The 16234-nt window shown below is 41.5% G+C and overlaps 2 protein-coding genes across 2 annotated transcripts in view; both read left to right on the top strand.

The window, feature by feature from the left end:
- USP10 (ubiquitin specific peptidase 10) overlaps positions 1 to 10106 on the top strand; it is a 48366-nt gene extending 38260 nt beyond the window's left edge. The window contains exons 11-14 of the mRNA XM_027646754.1: positions 1803 to 1968; positions 5199 to 5343; positions 6209 to 6274; positions 8887 to 10106. Coding sequence (XP_027502555.1) covers positions 1803 to 1968; positions 5199 to 5343; positions 6209 to 6274; positions 8887 to 9074 — 565 coding nt within the window. The 3' untranslated portion in view covers positions 9075 to 10106. The remainder of the gene's footprint in view (positions 1 to 1802; positions 1969 to 5198; positions 5344 to 6208; positions 6275 to 8886) is intronic.
- Positions 10107 to 15689: 5583 nt separating this feature from the next.
- Positions 15690 to 16234, top strand: part of CRISPLD2 (cysteine rich secretory protein LCCL domain containing 2) — a 28078-nt gene continuing 27533 nt past the window's right edge. The window contains exon 1 of the mRNA XM_027646755.1: positions 15690 to 15758. The gene's annotated coding sequence lies outside the window, so the exon portion shown is untranslated. The remainder of the gene's footprint in view (positions 15759 to 16234) is intronic.

Below are 16234 nucleotides of genomic sequence, written 5' to 3'. Positions count from 1 at the left end.
AACCTTTTGAATTGGGAAGCTTAAGGCTTGGGAAACTTTGGGCTGACCTTGCAAGGCCTGAGTCTGTTAAATACCTGTTAGGCAGAACAACCCATAAAGTCTTCCTTGGCAATGTGAGACTTAAATGTGCAAGTACAAGGTTTGCCTGAAAAATTCTTAATGTAGAATTTATGCAGTGCCCAATTAATTATTCATTGCAAATGATGCATTTTCCCCTGTCCAGTTGAGATTTGTAGTTATCCTAATAAGTGATGCTGCTACAGAAAAATCATAATCCAGCAAAGGCTTTGCTATCATATCAATTCCTGCATATCTGTGTGAAGACAATGTTCTGAACAAATATTACAATATAATTTCTAATATTTTTTTAAAAAAAGTTTTTCTTAACGTTCTTATTTGAGAATATTATTGCTATTTTTCATTAAATTTTAATACCTGGTCTTGAACACAGTTGGAGCTGTTAACATTTTTCTCTGGATTATTGCTCTCAATAACAGTTTGCTTAAAAAAAATAATTAGGAAGTGTATCCAAAAGCAGGGACAGGTTTGTTTATTGAAACACTGCTCTTGCCATGTGCTGAAGGTTTTGTCCTTTAACACAGCCAAGGAGGAAGTGTTAAACTGAAATAAAGATGCTGCTGTTTTCCATACCCTCCCTTTCCTCTAAAGGATATATATTTGCCAATATAAAGCTGCATTGGCTGTTTCTGTTGGTGCTTCAGGGCTTTCCCTGAGTCAAAGGGGCTCTTTTCTTTAACCTGCATTAATCTGAGCATCATTTCCTACCTGACTTGGAGACATTCCAGCGTGGCCACATGGATCAGAGCTGTGTTAATTATAATTGTGTTTTCAAACCTTGTAATGCACACCACCATAATAAATGAATCATTTCTTTGGCTGTGTGTAAAGCCACGTTTTTGTAGAAGCTGGAGCTTTTTCATGCAAATATTGCCTTCAAAATAAAATAAAAAAAAAAAAATCTTCATTTTTTTTTTCAGTGAAGTTTAAGACAAATGAAAGTCAGGAAGATCCTCTTAGTGCAGTGCACAAAACAGTGCTCACCAAACCAGGCTACTTAAAAGCTGCAACTGAACAGACTTCAAACAAAAACAAAACCCCAAAATCCCCAGAAAACATGTTCTCATGCCCCAGGTCATTACCTCTGCTAGTTTTCCAAAAGGCTCCAGTTTCTGTACAAAGGAGTAAGTACATGGAGGAAATCTGGACACAGAAAACGATGGGAGGAAAAGGAAATGCCAGTCCTTGATGGAGCAAAGTTTCTATTTCCTGTGGCAAGATTTAAGCAAACAATTTAAAATCACTGTGAAATTGGTCTTAGAGAAGTGACTAAAAAATTAGTATATTTTTATTGTAGAATCTGGAATCAGTTGTAACTTTTATAGCAGAACACAGATAAGCATTAGGACTTCGTACTTCTGAAGAACTGTTGGGAAATGGAATTTCAAAACTCACACAAAAAGAGCCTGGAGGTGAATTTCTTTTTAAAGTGCATTATCAAAAATTTCAGGCTTCTTCTTTAACCTTTTGATGCTTATCCAATAGCTGTTTTAATCTTTGCCTAAATAAAACAATTCAGTTATATCCCATTCAGTATGTCCTTAGTGGATGTTAAAACCCTTTAAATGGCACTGAGTGTTTCCCGTTGCAACTTAAAGCTTTGTATTTGTGTGTCGCTTTGAATTTAATATAAATTGAGTTACTTTATTCTGACTTGAAGGTTCTTTATTGTCAAAAATTACACTTTATTACATTTTAACTTTTTTTTTTTTCCCCCCCCATAGATCTGTTGTTTACCAACAGAGTTCCAAGGAGTCTGCTACACTGCAACCTTTCTTCACCCTGCAGCTGGACATCCAGTCAGACAAGATCCGCACAGTGCAGGATGCCTTGGAAAGTTTGGTGGCAAGAGAGTCTGTCCAGGGATACACCACAAAAACCAAGCAGGAGGTGTGTTCTGCTGAGCCTTTTCTTTACAGCCAACTGCTAAAGTTTTTAAAAGGGTTTTTATACAACTTTTGCTTTACAGATAGTTGTTTGAACACTCTTATGTTAACAAAAGAGGGAGGAGCTTTCCCAAGTGTCCTGCAGCAGTAAAATGTCTTAGATGTGAGCACATCTACTGAGAGGAAAAGAATTGACTCCTAACCAAAAGCATGCCTGTAAATAGCTGGTGTAGTAATTTATTGGAGATTTTACTGCAGTGTATATTAAATTAACAGAGTGAACTGTGGTAATAATACACGTTGTTAAGTTTAGCTGATCATAACATACTGATTCTTGGGAATTGCCAGATTTTGTTAGTAAAGGAGCAGCTCTTCAAAGTATGATTTCAAAGCAGGCTCTTGCTTTAGGAAGAAAACTCCTGGAGCAGAACACTTGCCTGGTTGTGTGTGTGGCTGTCCTTGAGGGGTTTTGGTTTCCACACTTCACTTACAGGTCAAAAATGGGAATATTCATTGATGGGAGGCCTGGTAGAAGTCAGTGTAGAACCTCTCTAAAATATCTGATGATCATGATCTTCCTCTCTGGATTAATAATCTAAAATCTTTCAAAAGCCAGTAACACCTCCATTCAGTGTCCTTGGCACTCTGTAGGTGACTGGTTTGCTGTACACCTAAAAAAACCAGCTTGTCAGTAATATTATATTCAGTTTTAGGTGATTGGTTCACAGACTTGGAGAATATTCTGAGTTGGAAGGGACCCCCAAGGATCACCCAAGTCCAACTCCCTGCCCAGGACAGCCCCAAAAATTACACTTTGAGAAATGTTCTTCACAGTTGGAAAATACGTGGAAAATACCAATCAAAATGAATGGTGGTATAAAAGCTGTGGTATAAAAGGAAGGAATAAGGGGGAGGAGCTGTTCAGCCTCTAGAAATAAAAACATGGAAGTAGAGAGATGGATCCAGATGTAAAAATTAGTGTGTTAAAGGCTGCTCTGAAAAAGAGAAGGCTGATTTTTCTCAGTGATACTCGGACAGTAAATTAGGACTAAGACCTGGACTAGGTGTGCCTGTGGTGCTTGTAGAGTCGTCCTGGCTGCTGTAAGAGAGGGTTGGAGAAGCACAGCTCAGGATTTACACAAGTGGTCTGACCTGATTCAGAGGGGAAGATCTTGGAGGTCTCCAAACCCTGTGATTCTCTGTTGCTTTAAGTACCAGGACATTTTATTTTACATTCTCAAGCAGCTTTGCAAAATTTTTTTATCTCCTTTTTCAAATAATACATAATAGCAATAACTGCAATAGAAAAATCTTTCCAAGGAGGAAAAGCTTGCCTTGGGCTTTGCAGTTTGAGAACTTGGGTAGAGGGTAATAAATTAAACTTTCCTCTCTAAGGCAGTGCCTTGCTCTTTATGGTGGGCAGCAGTAAAGAACATCACCTTTGGTGTGCCTGGATTGCTCAGATGGAAATTCCCTGTACACTTTGAGTAACTGTGGAGTTGTAGGTGTTCTCTCTGACATTCTTGTCTGTGTCTGTGAGTTTTCTAAATACTCCAAGTGAGAATAGGGTGAGATAAAGAAAAGATGGATCATTTTCTTTGAATAGCTGAAATTTGCCTTGAATGCTCAGAACATTTATTTTTCTCCAGTTGTTTTCCATGTGAAAGAAGCATTTACAATGCAAGCTCATCATGATTTACCACATGGATCTTGTTTTGCCAGTCATTCATTTCTTGGTTTTCCCTGCAGATGGTTTTAACTTCTTGACTGACAACCCAGTGCTCAATTAGGGGGTTTGGAAGAAATGGGTGTTCAAATTAGGTGCTGGAGGTTTGGGCTGGCTTATTTCAGAGTTTGGATGGAAATACAACTATCCACAGTGTCTTCTAGACCTTTTTTTTTTTTTTTAAAGAAATTCAAGTTGTTCTAAAATTGTAGTAAAAACACTGAAATCATTGTCTGTAAAACCAGCAAAGGAGTTTGCAGATAGTAATTTCCAGAATGTGTTGCAAAGAAGAATTTAGTATCCATTTTACAGAAGGGAAACTCAGGATTACTGATAAAGCTAAAAATAATATTATTATATTACTAAAAATTATTGCAGTCTCCTGATTGTTTTAATCTGGATTAAACTGTGGGCTTAGAATAGGTAGGAGAAGAGCAATCTTCCAAATATATGTGAATGATTTATCTTAAAATTTATTTTTTAATTACTTTGAGCTGGTTTTGAATTTTATGTGTGTATTAATACAAACAGAAAATCAGTCAGATTTTCATGCAGTGTTAAATTAGGCATTTTAAATGCAAACAGCTGTTTAAAATGGAGTGAGCTGTTTAAACTGGAGTGACATCCTCTTGCTGTTTCTGACTTAAATTTCACTTGCATTTGTAGAAAGATGTTTTGGTTCCTTTTGGTCCTACAGTTCAGTTGGTTAAATCTTGAATATTCAATAGTTAATATGTTTTTTAAGAGGTTAATTTTTATCCTCACTGAAGTGATTTTCCTTTCATTCTCATTCCTATTTGCAGATGTTTTCAGTGTCTTCAGCACCAAATTGGCCTTCCCTCATTGACTTTTCCAGGTTCCCTTCCCCATACTCCTTAGGAGGAGTCTTCACATTCCCTGGGGTTCTCAAACTGCTCCTTGAGAACCTCAGAAGTTTTACTTTTCAAGCTTGGAAAGAGACAATAGTTTTTTCCCCATGAGTTTCTATTCCACCCTTAGTGGGTTCTAGCAGAATCAGGCCCTGTATTGAAAAATAACATGCTGGTGACTGCCAATAAGGAGATTTTTCCCAATAAAAAATGGAGAAAAAACCTTGAGCAGTTATTTTGAGAAGTGTTTTTATGTCTTAATTTCTAGGAAGGCAAAACATTTTTGTTCTGCAATTCTGAGCTCAGTTTCAGCTTTTCAGACAGCAACTTCATATAATTATAACCAAACAATACACAAAAATCACTATTTAGTAGAGGAAAGTGTGGTCATAACTCATATTTTTCTCTTTGAAAATACTAAGTTGTCCTTTAAGACACCACTTTAGTTGAAGATCCAGTGGGCTTTAAGTCATAAACTGAAATCTTTATCATAGATTAATTAAGAAACAATAACAAATCTGTTGGTTTTTGTTTTTTTTTTTTTTACGAGTGTATTTAAAATGAAACACTTATTCCTCATTTGAAGGAGTGATTTTGAGCAGTTAACAAGAAATTACAGGTGTTCTTTGTGTGTGTCAGGTGGAGATCAGCAGAAGAGTCACACTGGAAGAGCTGCCCCCTGTTCTTGTCCTGCACCTCAAGCGGTTCGTGTACGAGAAAACTGGGGGGTGTCAGAAGCTTATCAAGAATATTGAGTATCCTGTTGATCTGGAAATTAGTAAAGGTAAAGATTTTTGAACAGAATTTCCCCCTCTTTAGAGAAAAAATAATATAGTGTTTCCTCAGGGTATCTGTGTTTCTATTTTATTTCTTCTGCACAAGATTTTTATTTTCATCATTGTTTGAAAACTCAGTAATTTGAATGAATATTTGGTACGTTTTTTCCTTTTTTTTTTCTTCTTAAAAAGAACATATTTGGGTTTCTGAGTTCAGTCTTCCTGAACCTGACATTGCCTCTGTAAGAGTTTGAGCATCTGTTTTGCAAAGAACATTATGATGAAAGATTTTAAAACCTTTGGCACTTCCTAGACAATGGGTTGACCAAAGGAGAGCTTCCTGTGGATTTATGGAATAGGGTTATAGGCTGGAGTAAATATGGAGTAATTGTAGACTGCTGAGGACAATAATGGGAAGTGAATGAGGGCTGTGTCCCTCTACAAGGCTGTTGCCAAGTAATCCTGGATATTTTTATCAGATTTAATTCAGAGAAGTGGCAAATTATTTAAATAATTAGTGGCTGATGGAAGGAAACTGATGTTTTATAGAAAATGCAGCCTTGTCATTGCCTGACAGCAGGAATGAAAGGGAAAAAATGAAGAGTCTGATCTTTTGCTCTGGTTTTTTTTTTTCCCCTTCATTTTTGGTAGTATTTTTAAACCTTCCATAAACTGCAGTGTTCAGCAAACCTGAAAATTCAGTCTCTTGATTAGGAGTTATCAGAACCATGATCATTCTTTAAAGGCTGCAGAAGAAATTTCAATTCAGCTTTCTCCTTTATGATAGTGTTGGTTTCTCTGAGAAGTAATTGATCCCCTTGAAATTAAATTTTGAAATTTTCTAACTGTTGCCTTTTTGTTTTTCTCCTGCAGAGCTACTATCTCCTGGTGTGAAAAGTAAAATTTTTAAAGGCCAAAGAACCTACCGGCTCTTTGCAGGTATTTAATCTCTGTGCCTCTGGTCCCTGTGTTGCAAATGCAAAATCTTCATATTGGAATTGTAGAAACACTGGAGTTCCCTGAATTATAGAAAGTATTTTCTTTGAAATTATGCTGAAGTAGCTTGTGGGTGTCAAATTCTTGTATTTAATAGGGTTTTTGCATGTGTATATATACATGTATATTGTTACATCTGTATTTATGGATCTCACTGATCCAACTTGGCAAAAAGTTTTGTAGCAGATCCGCCCTGAAAAATACCAGCAGAAGCTGAAACTAAAATACAGCACAGATTCTCAGAATAATGTTTCAAGTGTCTTTGGAAAAGACTGTTCGAATGCTGGCTTTGCATCCCCTTGAACTCCAATTTCTGTGTCACCAAATCTGTGCCAGTACTGGTGGCCTTGTGTGACTTGGAGCTGTGACCACTGAAGTTACAGAAGGGAAGGACATCCCTGTCCCTTGTGGAAATTCAGGACTCTTTCTGGCAGTGCAGTTGTTTTTATCCATAGTGATTTTCATGGGACAAGTTTAGGCAGCGGATTTAAGGTGACTTGAGTTACCACTGTGATTTTTTTTCTAACTCTTTCTGTGGAAACATACAATATTTCAGCCTTCTGCCAGCATTCTCATCCACAGAAACAGCTTGTTGGATGAATTTTGAATTATCAAAACAAGCTTTTGAAGAATTAAGTTTCAGATATCGTCCAGAATTTGCCTACCTGTCAAACAATAAAGTTTAGAAAATAATTCAGGTTTAGGCTAATGTAAAAGAATTACTTGCTAAATTCTCCTACATGGAGAGTATTGTGCCTTTTGCAGAAAAGAGACATTTAAGGAAAGAAGGCAATTTGAGTCTCTCTTGGAATTAGCAGTTAATCAGAGATGTTCAGTGCACAGGTTTGTTAAGGAGGTTACTGAGAACTAATAAACATGAAACTTCTAGATTGGTTCTTTCGTAATTGGTTCTTTCCTAGAACTTTTTTTTCAGAGTAATATTACAGTGAAAATGAAAGCCATGGTTGGAGGGGGATAACTGCACTGATGACAAATATGAGCCAGTTGGAAAAGTGTGCCCTGATTTTTATTTTTTTTAAGTAGATCACTCCATAGTTTGACTTGATTTTTTTAATAGGCCATTAGAGAGGTTTTTATTTACAAACAGTTTCAATAGAATACTGTTGTGGTCAGCAGAGTGAATGTGTAGATTATCCCCCTAAGTGTGGCAGTGCCTGTTGGAAGGCTCTGCAGGGTGTGCTGCACACATTGCAAATGGCCTTTGCGAGGCAAATCCTTTCCAGAAAATCCTCTGGGAAGTTACAAAAAGCAATTTGATGCTTTTGATTCTTAATTCACTTAACCCTTTGTTTAGAATCATGAGATGTGCTATGCTGAAGAAGCATGATGAATATTACTCTTGACAAGGGGCTGGAGTGACAGGGCAAGGGGGAATGGCTTCACACTGACAGAGGGCAAGGTTGGACTAGATACTGGGAGGGAATTCTTCCCTGTGAGGGTGGTGAGGGGCTGGGATGGAATTCTTGGAGAAGCTGTGGCTGCCCCATCCCCAGATGGGCGTGGTCTTAAGCTCTGCCAGGGGAGGTTTAGGTTGGATATTAGAAAGGAATTCTTTACAGAGAGGGTAATCAGGCATTGGAATGGGCTGCCCAGGGAAGTGGTGGATTTTCTGTCCCTGGGGGTTTTTAAGATGAGACTGGATGTGGCACTGAGTGCTGTGGTCTGGTAACCACGGTGGTAGTGGATCAAGGGATCTATGATTCTATGTAGTGTCCAAGGCCAGGTTGGACAGGGCTTGGAGCAACCTAGTCTGGTGGAATGAGATGGGCTTTAAGGTCCCTTCCAACCCAAACCATGCAGTGATTCTACACAGAATCAAATGTAAGCAAGAACTAAAAAATACTTAAAGATTGTTGCCTAAGCCAGATCATCCCGTCTGGAGAAAACAATGAGGGCAGTGGGTTTACTCCGTTGGTCAGAACATGGTGCTTATAATCATAGAATCACAGAATCAGCTGGGTTGGAAGGGACCTCCAAAATCATCAAGTCCTACCCTTGATCCAGCACCACTGCTGTTACCAGACCATGGCACTGATGCCGCATCCAGTCTTGTCTTAAAAACCTCCAGGGACAGAGAATTCACCACTTCCCTGGGCAGCCCATTCCAATGCCTGATAACCCTCTCTGTAAAGAAATTCTTTCTAATATCCAACGTAAACCTCCCCTGGCACAGCTTAAGACCATGCCCTCTTGTCTTGCTCATCGTTGCCTGGGAAAAGAGACCAACCCCCACCTGGCTACAGCCTCCTGTCAGGGAGCTGTAGAGAGTGAGGAGGTCTCCCCTGAGCCTCCTCTTCTCCAGGCTGAACAGCCCCAGCTCCCTCAGCCTCTCCTCATAGCACTTGTGCTCCAGTCCCTTCACCAGCCTAGTTGCTCTCCTCTGGGCCTACTCCAGGAATAATGCCAAGGTCATGGGTTCAATCCTTCACTTAAGAGTTGAACTGTGATCATTGTGGGTCCCTCTGATCCCCCGTTTCCCCGGCTGGGTGTGCACACGTGTGGTGCCTCCGTGCCTCACGCCTGTCTCCCTGCAGTTGTGTATCACCACGGGAACAGCGCCACGGGCGGCCACTACACCACGGACGTCTTCCAAATCGGGCTCAACGGCTGGTTGCGCATCGACGACCAGGCCGTGAAGGTGATCCATCAGTACCAGGTGGTGAAGCCGACTGCGGAACGCACAGCCTACCTCCTGTACTACCGCCGCGTGGACCTGCTGTGACCCTGCCTGCAGCACCCTGCTCTCTAGGACGCCAACTATCACTAATTTCCTCTCCTCTAAATGCTCTTCTGAGTGAATCTATTTTTCCTTTTTTTTTTTTTCCTTTTCTTTTCTTTTTTTTCTTTCCTTTTTTTTATTTTTCCTTTTTATTTTTCTTTTCCTTTTCTTTTTTTTTTTTAATTTTTCCTTTTTTTTTTTTTTTATTTCCCTCTTGGTTTTTTCCCCCACCCCCCACCCCGCCTCGCAACCATAAGAGTGATAAAGGAAACGACCGCGGGTTTGTGCGCGACGTAGCTTGTGTTGACTTTTTTTGCCAGAATGAAGTCGCTTGGTTGGAAGACTCGAGTCTCGTGAATCACACAAAAAAAATAAATACAAAACAAAAATTAATCTGAGTTCATGCTGAATCCTAAGATAATAAAGGGATTGACATTTAATTCCCACTTTCTAAATGCGTAGTAGAAGAAAACCCTGCACCAGCAACAGAACTTGTAGATTTCTGTGAAAATGTTTTATCTTTACTTCAGTAAAAAAAAAAAAAATTTAAAAAAAAAATTTAAAAAAAAATTATAAAAAGAAAAAAGCTCTCTCTGCTTTCCCCAATAGTTTTTTGATAAGTGGTAAAATATGAGCCGATGTGTATGAGATGGAAATGGTCCTTTGTGCTTCAAAACATGTACAAACTGCAGAGTTGCTGGTTCCTGATAAGAAGACACATTTTAATAATTGTGCGATGAGAAACTGCTTAAGTACACATTGCAGATCAAATATTTGGAGTTAAGATGTTAGTCTATATAGATGGGTGATTGTAACTTTATTGCTATTAAGAAATTTCAAACTGCATTTATGCTTCTGTGTACATGAAATTAAGAAAATGGGCAAAATAATTAAGATTGATATTTCTTTAAGTCTGCTTTGTTTAATTTTGCTGTCTGCTCTCCTATAATGTTGAGTTCCTAATTGTACACAGTTTAGTGATATCTAGAAGTATAAAGTTGTCGCCCATCAATAAAAGTCACAAAGTTGGTTTAAGGTGTGTGTGTGGGTTTTGTTTTTCCTCAGGTGTAAATCCTACCCTTGGAAACTCCAAAGATTTCCGTGTAGCACTTCCATGAGGTGTAGGGAGCCTTCCCCAACTGAAGTGTAGATTATTTTCTTTCAATTTTACAACTTCTTGAAACTTCAGAATGTCCCATTTTGCGCTGGGTCGAGCTGAACTTTGAGGGGAGAGGGGAAGGGAGAGGAGATCAGTCATCCCAAGGGATGTGGCAGTCCCTTGGGACTGAGCTGAGCCCTGGCCAGCCAGGAGAGGGAATGGAATCCTTCTGTATCCTCCTGAAAGCCCCTCAGTTGTTTCTGAGGTATGTGGTGGTTTGTCTTCAACTAAACTATTCCCTCCTTTAGCCAATTGACATTTTCATGGAAGACTTTTGGTACAAAAATGTGTTGGATGAGCAGCAGGGCCTGTTGAAAGCCCTCCTGGTTTGCCCTGGCTCATCTTCCCTCTCCTGGGGTGGTGAAGAGCTCGGGATTTTCCTGCCTGTGGATCACTCCTGGCAATGCTGTTACCATTCCATCCAGGAAGGAGCTTCCTGCCCAGGGCTCCAGCTGTAGGTGGGAGTGTTCAGCCCAGTGGCACTTTGGGATGGTCCTGTTTTCCCTGCTCAAAGGTGGGTGCTTATGAGATGGATGCTCTCTTTCTGGAATGTTCAGGCAGGGTTAATTTTATCACTACTGCAATCCTGATGCTGGGAAAGTTAATTGGTGTTTGTCAGTTGTTTTTGATATCTAAATGTATAATTTTTTTTCATAGCTAATCAGATTTTATTAGTGTTTTCTGATATACAAATCATGACTGAGACACTGTTCTTGATTTTGGTGACATTCCACCCACTCTGAAACAATTTTCTGTCCAAAGCTCACTTGGATTTTGGCTGGTTGCAGGGAAAACCTCAGTTCCTGGCTGCTCACTGGGCAGGGTGCCCTGGAGCTGGGGCTGCCCAAGGGCTGGTGCTCCCAAGGTTTCCCAATGCGGGAATTGCCCTGGAGCCACACTGGTGAGACATTGAGCATTAAGCATTCTGCTTTGATTTGGAAATCTGAGGGGAGGGGGGGGTTCTTCCAAACAGGAGGGAAATCAGATTTTGAAATTACTCTTCTGTGCTGTTTACACAGAAGATTAAGAGTTGAGGACTTTAATTAAGTAAAAAATATTTTAAAAGAAGGTAATCATTTTATAAGTAATCATAATATTTTTGTTAATAATAGAAAATGAACAAGGGGGGAAAAAATGTATGCACCTACTTCAGTATCTTCTTTATGTTCAAGAATTGGTGCTTCCATGATGTTTCGAGCACAAAAGGTTTCAGATTCTACATCAAATTCATGTCCTGTCTTGTTCCTGCACCCTGGTTGAAGCAGTTTTCTGTATTGCAGAAACCCTGTTTTTAATTATTCTTGTGGCTGTGTTGGGTATTTATTTACCTGTATCTCCAGGGCATTGTGTAAAGCTGCATTTCTGATAGTGGAGGTTTGCCTGAATATTCCAGATCAGTAATTAATACATTACTTGCTAGAGATTACAAGTGTTACTGATTATTTTAAAGATATGGCAATGAGTCATTACCAGTTTAAAAATCAAGTGTTGAAATCCACTCTTAGTATGACTTGGAAGTGTTCAGATGGTAGGAATTTTTAAAATTTTCACGGAGGATGTTACAAATGCACTTGTTGGTAAAATCCGACTTCTGCAGTGGATTGCTCAAGGGGAAATAAAAAATATGTGGCAACATTGATGTGGACACAGCCACAATTTTTTCTTTTCTGGATTAAGCTCCTGCCGTTGTTGCAAAATGAGGATTTTGCAGCCTTTTGATCATCTGCTTTGTCTGTGTGTGATTATGTAAAAGAAAACCCCAACACCCACAGCAAACCCCCCCCAATACACCGTAAATCCGGTTGTTTACTGATGTTTAAACCAAGATTTAAGCAATGTTTTGTTTTGTTTTTTAATGCACATTAAGAGCTAAAGTTTTCAAAACTGGAAACTTTGGATGTGCAGGTCCAAAGGGCTGTTGGGAAAACCTTGTGCCATAAACCAGGTCTGCAGGGGAACAGTTGGATGGGGTTGGGGAGGAGGATTATCAAAGGCACAAGGTATTTGGGGGTGAGGGGAGGTCGTGTGTGTTTTAATTAAGAAACTACTGGTTTCCATAATATCCCCTGGAGATGATGTCACACTTGGGGCTGGGTTGCAGGAGAGGGCAGTGGTGGTCTGTGCCAGCTTTATCTTTGTAAATGTGCTGCAAATCTCTCTGGTTTTGACTAGGAATGAGGAGTGAGCCTTGGACGTGCTGGGGATGTCCCCAAGATTTTGAAGGTTGGTGCAACTGGAGATTTATTTCAGGCTATTTTAAATTACCCAATAGGATTTTTTTGAAAGAATTTTGTATGGGCAAATAACCAGCTGTAAGGGCTGTGGAGTTTGTGATTGCAATTCACCTTCTCTGTTTCAGGGTGAAATCTCCAAAGATGAGTCCTGGGTTAATAGTCCTGACCTGTCTGTCTGCAGATCTGTACCAGTTACTTTATTATTATACCAGTTTATTTATTATTATAGAAGTGTGTTTCACCATCTCTCACTGCAGATGTGACCAGGGAATGTGGGGAGATGTGAGAAAAAGGTGAGATGTTTTCATGGAGTCCCACAACAGTTTGGGTCAGAAAGGACATCAAAGCTCATCTCCTTTCACCCTCTGCCATGGGCAGGGACACCTTCCACTAGCCCAGGTTGCTCCAAGCCCTGTCCAACTTGGCCTTGAACACTTCCAGGGATGGGACAACCTGTGCCTCACCACCCTCACAGTGAAGAATTTTGTAGTTTTTGGTACACATTTCACTTCTACTTACTGTGGTCAGTGGTGCTCCCAAAATTTTCTGAAATTGCTTGTCTGCTTATTTCCTTTTCTTACCTCAACCTTTACTTGGGCACTGATGAAAAAGCTCAGGTTTTATGGGGAGTTGTTTTCTTGCATATCATGAGCTGATTAAACAGTTAGGGGAATGTTCTTTATTGTGAGAAGGTGGAAAAGAAGCTGCAGATGAACCTGTGTGGTCAGTCCAGGCTGCCCCAAAACTGGAGAGCAGCGAGAAAGGATAAGTAGGGGTTCACAGTGCCAAATATTGGTTGTGCTTGGGAGTAAATCTGTAAATGCCTTTCACTCCTGTCACTTGGATCTCCACAATTCATCTGCTAATTAATTTGTTCATTCCTCTGCTGATGAATCCAGAGGCAAACCTCTGGATTGCCACTTTGCTGTGTGGTCAAGACATCTTCCCTCCATCCCTGCTGGATAGCAAGGTGGATGTGGCAGGGATTTCCTGGCTACCTCTGCCCCACTGCATCATCCTCAGGCAGAGACAAAGCCCAGGCAGGAGAAGAAATGTAAGTAGGCAGCAAAGCACGGGGTGGTGTTTCCTCAAACCTGAGCATGGCTGTGCCCGGTGCCCATCAGGAGCAGCCCAGGGGCTGCTGGTCCCCACTGCTCTCGTTGTACCTGGTCACAGGCAAGTTCCTGCAGGTTTCACCCTGGTATTCCCCTTGTGCTCCCTCTGCTCTGGAGGAGGAGTCAAGCCCAGAGAACACCAGGAGTTACCCTGCAGTTTTCAGCCTCTGCCCCTGCTGTTCCCTCTGCCCTGCCTGTCTTTGGGCCCGTTATTGCTTGTTGGAATAGGAAATAAAGGGGAATTAATTCAAGTTGAAGATCAAGACATGCTGTCTGCATGGTCAATTAGGAGGGCACAGGGAAATCTGTGTCTCTTCCCATTCATTGGTTATTCCATTAAAAGCCTCTCTCCTAATATATACTTATATATGCAGCCTGCTTTATGTGGCTTTTACCACATATGAAATGGAGACGTTGTAATCAAGGCAGTAATAATGTGGAATGATTAAAAGTAACTTCTGATTGTTTTGGCTTTAGTTGAACATATGGCCCAAAACTGCTGACTTCAGAACAAAATGAGGTGGATAAAATGCCTCGTTCCAGGTTGTGCTCATCCCTAAACACAACCATACCTTGTACAGTGAAACCAGCCTGGTATATGTTAAAAAAATAAATTAAAAAAATCAAATCTTTGTAGATTTGATTGTAGCCGGGTTGATGGAGCAGTCAGACGGCCCAAACCATCCTGCAGGGAATCATTTCCCATAAGAACATTTGTGGAGATTACAAAATACCGAATTTCTCTGAGGTCTGGAAATTATTTGTACCGTCGGCATGTGAGATTGAGAATGAGTTAATTCAGCTTTATGGTAATTGGGGTGAACAGCACCTTCTGAGGGCTGTGAGTCAGGGCTGGGGAGCTGTGTGGTTTTGGGGTGGCAGCCTGTGTGGGGGCACGATGGTTCAGCGTGTTGGCCCTCGTTATTCAGAGAAATTAGGAACTGGGGGAACTGCAGCACCTTTCAGCTGATTAAATAAGCCTTCAGGAAATACAGCAAAGTCACTGATCCAGAGTGAGTCAGAGGAGCAAGAAAAAAAAAAAAGGAGGATACAGTGATTTTACAGTAAAGCAGTTCAGAACCTTCTGTCAGCCCAGTTCTGGGTGGTCTTTCCCAGTGTTAGTGGCAAAGGCTGAGCTTTTTTGGGAGCAAACTGCCCAGATTGCACTGAATTGCTCCTGGCAAGGTAGAAGTGCCAGGTCCAACTGCTGGACCATGTGTTGTCAGTTCACATACACAGTTTGTTTTGAAGTAAATAGAAACTCTTTGTAAATACAGCTGGGAGAGCGTGGCCAGTGCAGAAGAGCAGCCAGAAGGGGTGTTGTGGCTGTACCAGGCTGCAGGACTGGGACTGACTGGTGAGGACTGGCTCCCTGTCTCACTTGAAAACAGAGCAGAAGATACACCCTGAGTGATGGGAATCTGCAAGTTCCTGAAAAATTCTCAGGAAAATGGTGTAAGAGACAAAATCAAATCAGCAGTTATGCCTTGGAGTGCACTCCAGAGGGTTCTGTTCTCTGCTCAGAGCAGTTGTGCTCTCTCAATTGCCAATATTTGCTGCTCTTGAACGAGTTTGATAAATGTCCTTCTGCTTTCTGAGCGCTGCTGGGTCTTAGCAAACCCCCGGGAATATCTTGTAAACTCCCTTCTAGTAAACAGTAAATAAAAGCAGTTGGTGTTTTGCCTGAAGAAATAAATATTGACTGCTTAGAAGAATGGAAGGACTTTTTTTCCCCCTAAGAACTTTGGAGAGAGGACTGGGCAGTGGATTTGGAAAAGACACGGCAGCTTTGCTTGGATGTGCCAAATCCAGGAGGCTGATGTTCCCCTTGCCTCCAGGTTGGGTTGTCGATGGTGCTGCTTCCACAGAGGGACACCCCGGGTGATGTGCTGTCCCTGGAGTGCTGCTGGATGGGGATCCCACGGGACTCCCCTGCACGGCGATGCCTGGATCTGCTCATCCCTCTGTGGGCAGGAGGTGCCGTAACACACCCCTGCTGTTACTCACCGGAGCGGTTTGTTTTTTCCCGTTTGTTTACATAAAGAAAAGGGAAGGAACTTTCAGCTTGTCTTTTTTTTGCTCAATCGTTTCCCTTCACTGTGAGTGAAACCACGGCAATGGGCACGGAGCTGGGTGTCACAGCGGGGGCTGTTGGGGCACCAGCAGCACAGCAGGAGGGGTGAGTCCTGTCTGGGGGTTGCACTCGCTTTTTGCTTTCCTTTATTCCCTGGAGCTCCCGACTGAGCCGTGGGGAATGTCAGCGCTGGGAGAGCTTTGGGAACAAACTGCAGAGAGGGATTAATCTGTTTCCCAGCAGACACCCAGCTCTGGGAAAAGAGGGGGATGCCATGAGATGTGCTGGAGGGCTGAAGCTGGGAAATCCCAAATCCCTCGCTGTGGGATTTCCCTGTGAGGAGCAGGAATGGCTGAGCTGGCAGCCTAGAGGAGCCAGCTGGCTTTAGTCCCTCGCAGGAAAAAAACCCTGTCTTGGATTCCCCCTCTCTCTCCTCACCGGAGCTCCTGGAATCCGCAGCGCTGCGAGCTCTGCCCGAGCACCGACTGCGGGGGAAGGCACAGCGAGCCCTTTTATACCACCATGGGCTGCCCTCCTCCTCCTCCTGCTGCTCTCCCCTCCCGGTGCTCCCGCCTTTGGGA

This window comes from Corapipo altera, unplaced genomic scaffold, assembly GCF_003945725.1.
Source record: "Corapipo altera isolate COAL_440 unplaced genomic scaffold, ASM394572v1 62, whole genome shotgun sequence".
NCBI lineage: Eukaryota > Metazoa > Chordata > Aves > Passeriformes > Pipridae > Corapipo > Corapipo altera.
Note: the sequence above shows the minus strand (reverse complement) of the source record. Positions and strands in the feature narration are given on the sequence as shown.